Genomic DNA, 5,353 nt, shown 5'->3' with positions numbered 1-5,353 from the left:
GGAAAAGCTTATGTCCAACTACTTCCTTTGCCTTCATTTTTTTGCTCCTAAAAACACGATCACTGTTTTTATATGAGTTTTAAAATAATTAAAATATGAGTAGGGTAAAAGAATAATTTATATTTGAAAAATAAATATAGAAAGAAGTATCTTCTGAACGTAATTATATCAGTGTCGAATTTAGAGCACAACTCATACTTCCCTTGCCTTCTTTTTTTTGCTCCTGAAAACATGATCACTATTTGTTTTATGAGTTTTAAGTTTTGTATGTTGATCGTATAAACAATGCAATTAGAATATGAGTAGGTTAAGGAATAATTTTATATTTGAAGAACATAAATATAGAAAGAAATCTGAAAATTCATCTTTTTAGTTTTGAGTGTAGTATTATGATATGTCATTACCTGATGCACTAAGCTCCTGCTATGTGCGGGTTCTAGTAAGGATCGGACCACAAGAATCTATTCTACACAGTCGTGCCTTGTATTTTTGTAAGAGGTTGTTTTACGACTCGAACCCGACTCGTGACTGATATGTAATTACCGATAATTCTTAATTACCTCCCCCTCCCTTTAGAACTAGAGAAGTATTCTTTCAATTGTGATCAATTCATCGTTGATTACTAGGTGGTTTTTTCTCATTCGTCTAAGTTTTGTAGGAAAAGACTTGTGCGGGTGAGAGATAGTCCCGTGAAATTGGTTGAGGTGCGCATAAACTAGCTTAGACATCACGTTTATAAAAAATATCAATTCAATGTTGCCCAAGTATTTATTTTGGCCACATAAACAAGCCAAATCATGAATTGCTTGTAATTACACTTAAATTCAATTCCCGTTCGACATTCCAAAGATACTTTTTTTTTTAATGATAAACATTAATAGGTAAGCTCATAAAAACGATAACTAACTTATTATTACATGTTATATACACTTATACTACAGTTTTCATATTATCCGTGTATCCAACTTAATTTTTTTCGTATCATTCAAGTTAGTTGGTCTTGATTCCATTCCCATAATTAGTTTGCGTAATTTTCTTTCTTTTTCCATAATGTGTTCCAAATTCAACTCCAAGAATGATGTAAATACTATGTCCAATTAGGAAGGCATATTATATGAATAAGGAAAGATTTCGACCGCAATGCAAGCCCCATATATTTCTTCTTTCCTTCTTCTTTTGTTCTCTTTAATTTTTGGTGAAGTATTTTTAGTCCAATTCTCTTTTACCTTTTCTAGTCCCCCCCCCCCTCCACCCCACCCCATATATATACATTTGTCTAGCAGAAGCTTTCCAAAACATCTCTATAGAACCAACAAGAGGTCTCATTAAACAGCTACTAGCATTCTATATCAACCATAATTTATTTATTTTATTGTTGCAAATATGTATTCTTCTATAAAATTTGTTTATTTATTTGGCCTTCTCCAACTTATAGCTTTAGCCAGTATAGCCAAAGATGTGCCCTATGATGTCAATTATAAAATTATATATGGGAATCAAAATGTTGTGTCCTTCAACCAAGGAAGAGAACTTCAGATTTCAATGGACAAATCCTCTGGTAATTAATTAGTTAGCTAAGTATCTTTTTCTGCTCTTTTATTATATACTACTTCCTGTGTTTTTTTTTTTTTTTTGGCATAATTTAACCGGGAAATGACGCGTGGTGTCCTCAAAAGTGTCCAGTCTTGAATTTTTGTCCCTGCTTAACAATTTCTTTTTCTTTCAAAAAATGACCTTAACTAGAAAAAAAAATCGTTGGGAAGAACTTTTGTTGCCTGTCACACATAAGTTCTAGCTTTTGCCCATAAGACAGAACTTGTGGTCAATTAATCAGGTTCACTGTCTTGAAATATCGTGAATTTCTGCCTTATAGGCAAAACGAACTTATGCCCGATGGACAACAGACTTTGCCTAGCGAATTTTCTGAAGTGGAGACTATTTTTAAAATTTTTTTGTTAACCAGAGCTAAACAATCAAGACTACCATCTCTTATGGAGGTCATTTGTGAACAAGTTTAAAAAATAAAAGAAGTTTTTTTAATTTACAGTCATGATTAATATGTCAGTGCATTTGTATAGCTATAACATTTTTGAAATTTAAAATTTTAAAAGTGTCATAACATCCGTGTGACCATAAAATCATATCGTTAAAAACATATATGTGTCGTCATTCTTTTCAGAATGTATTAGGAAGGAAATGCTGTCAAATAAAATGGAACATAGGAAGTATCTATTTTCTGGCAATAGTAGCAACATTATTTATTTGTATGACCAAATGGAATTTTACTTGAGTAGCTTGTTTCGACCAAATGTTTGCTTAAGCCGTTAAAAAGAGCATGTTTTTGGACCGCATACTTTTATTGAGACAAACACTTGAAAAGTCTTTTTTTTTAATTAAAAAATAATATTAATGGTTGTCAGCTGTGATAGGTAAACTAGGCTTGATGTGAGGTGACAAGTCTCGTGGAATTAGTCGAGCTGTGCGTAAGCTAGCCCAGACACAATAATTTTAAGAAAAAAAAGTTGAACCAGGCTTTTGCTTAGTTGAGTTGTGTGATCTTCTCATTTAAAAGTTTAAATGGTTGTAAATATATAGCACAATTTTTTGATAGCTTGATTTTAGTGATTAATTATAACTAGTAAGATTAATTTGTCGAATTGTATGTAGGATCTGGCTTTGAGTCTAAGGGGAAATACGGTTCAGGCTTCTTTCACATGAGAATAAAGCTACCAGACAGAGACTCTGCAGGGGTCGTTATTGCTTTTTACGTAAGTAATGCTATCTTAATCATGAACTTGTTCTAAGTAAATTGGATTTAACTTTCTATATACTGACAATATCGAAAAAAAGTTAACTATCATGTCACCTAAGGGTTTATTGGATAAAGCAAAATATTTTATAACAAAAAATTCGAAATTGTTTTCTAATTTTTCCGTATTTAGTTGGTCAAAGTGTTCTGAGAAAAATATTTTCTTTAAAAAAATAAGTTTCATAAAATTAGGATTTTTTTTTTTAGCGAACTAACAAAACAAATCCTATAAAGTAGCATTCCATGCTGATAATCTCCTCTCCACTGACTCCCAACACTCCACCCCGACCCACAATCCCACCCCAGCCATTCCCACAGACCCACCCCACCCACTCACTACCCATACCCCCACTCCATCCCTACCTTCCATTTTTTATCTTATAATGTTTATCTAAATTATGTATAAATGTTTTTGGAATAATATATTCTATATATTTGCCAAACATGTAAAAATAAGTATTACAAAAACTTATTTTTCAGAAAAACAATTTTTTATCATACCAAACATACCCTAAAAGTCAACTACAGATAACCTCCTCCCGCTACGCGCAGGATCCGTGGAAGGGCCGCACCACAATGTTCTATTATATGCAGTCTTACCTTACATTTCTACAAGAGACTGTTTTCACGGTTTGAACCCGTGGTCTCCTGATTACATGACAGCAACTTTACCAATTACGCCGAAGTTCCCCTTCACCACTGAGCTTTTTTGGACTAAGTATGTAATTAACAGACTACAATACCCTGATACTGTAAAACAATTTACGTTATCAGTGTATATATATAGTTTAATCTAAGTAAATTAAATATCACGAATTGCATATGTTTGCAGCTACATTCAAATACAAACAATCATGATGAAGTAGATTTCGAGTTTTTGGGTAATAGAGAAGGCAAACCATATACGTTGCACACCAACGTGTTTACAAATGGTGAAGGGAATAGAGAGCAAAGGATGCATCTCTGGTTTGATCCTACTGCAGATTTTCACAACTATAAAATCATGTGGAACGATCATCAGATAGTGTAAGATAATTATGTACAATTTATGTCATATATACATGTTTTTAGGTCTGATAATTAGGGGTTGTGGCACTATATATATATATATATATATATATATATATATATATATATATATATATTTTAATAGAAAATAAAGTGTCTATCAACACCTCTTTCTTTTTATCTAACACATAAACTTCTTTTTTAAATTTATTGTTAACACACAAACTTCTTACTATCAATTTTAATACATATATCCCAACACATAACCACTTATTTATAAATTAGAAGGGCATAATATAGCTAATTCATTCAATCTATCTTGAGACATTGTTGATCTTAGATAACATTTTATAAATTTTAATTTTGAAAAACTTCTTTCAGCTGAGGCAACAGTTATATACTCCATCTATTTCAATTTATATGAACTCATTTTCTTATTAGTCCGTGCACCCTTTTCCTATATTTGAAAATAATTACCTTTATGCAATCATTTATAGCCATACAAAATATATGCGACTCATCTATCACCACAAGTTTAAAAGTCTTCTCTTCTTTCTTAAATTTCATGCCCATTTAAATAGGTTCACATAAATTGAACGGAGGGAGTATATAAAATACATCTTTAAGAAAAAAAATGAGGCCTAAAAAAGTTGAGGCCCCAAGCGATTGCTTTATTGGCCTTATAATCAAGCCAACCTTGTGAGCAAAATTTAAAACAAGTAACTTTCTACGGTAGGTTAAATTGCACTATCTATGTATAATTAGTTAGTCATCACTGCATATGCGCGGTAGTGTACAATTTTGTTACACCCCTAATAAATACAGTAAATAACTTGTTATAATCAATTAATACGATGTTGAGGTAAATCCGTTGTGTTTTTTCTTCTACATGTTTCAGGCTTTTTGTGGACAATATTCCAATTAGGGTGTTCAAAAACAATGCAAATATTGGAGTTAGCTATCCACAACAACCCATGCAAATCATGGCCACAATATGGGATGGAGATAGTTGGGCAACAGATGGAGGAAACACAAAAACCAATTACTCTTTTGCACCTTTTAAAGCTCACTTCCAAGATTTCAACATTGTTGGCTGCCCAATAATTAGCTCAAATAATAATGCTCATAATTGCAATTCACAGAGTTATTGGTGGAACCAAAGCAAATATTGGAAGTTGAGTTCTAAACAAAGAAAATTATATGAAGAATATAGAGTCAAGTATATAACTTATGATTATTGTGATGATAAGTCTAGATTTCCCACTACACCCCCAGAATGTGATTCATAAATATCAATTCTAGTTCTAGACCATGGGTGCATGTTATACGTATATATGAGATAGGTCAGTTCTTCAACTTTAATTTACCGAAGTATCATGAATGTTCACTAAATAATTTTTATAACAAAAAATTACTCTATTTTGCCTTATTATCAAAGAAAGTGTCTAATTTGTTTCCTCCCAAGATTTTATGCGATACTTGGGCAAAATTGAATGAATATTTTACTACAAAAAATAATAAAAATTTACGTGGTGT

At 31.8% G+C, this 5,353-nt stretch overlaps 1 protein-coding gene across 1 annotated transcript; it reads left to right on the top strand.

Moving 5' to 3' along the window:
• Nucleotides 1-1,256: 1,256 nt before the first annotated feature.
• On the top strand, nt 1,257-5,126 carry LOC132604932 (xyloglucan endotransglucosylase/hydrolase protein 2-like). The gene is made up of 4 exons (XM_060318286.1): nt 1,257-1,558; nt 2,668-2,768; nt 3,642-3,835; nt 4,716-5,126. Exons 1-4 carry the CDS (start codon nt 1,384-1,386, stop codon nt 5,104-5,106), a joined length of 861 nt encoding a protein of 286 aa, XP_060174269.1. The 5' UTR covers nt 1,257-1,383; the 3' UTR covers nt 5,107-5,126.
• The last annotated feature ends 227 nt before the right edge of the window (nt 5,127-5,353 follow it).

The sequence above is a fragment of the Lycium barbarum genome, chromosome 8 (genome assembly GCF_019175385.1).
Source record: "Lycium barbarum isolate Lr01 chromosome 8, ASM1917538v2, whole genome shotgun sequence".
In the NCBI taxonomy this organism is placed as follows: Eukaryota; Viridiplantae; Streptophyta; class Magnoliopsida; order Solanales; family Solanaceae; genus Lycium; species Lycium barbarum.
This window is presented reverse-complemented; position numbering and strand designations above follow the sequence as displayed.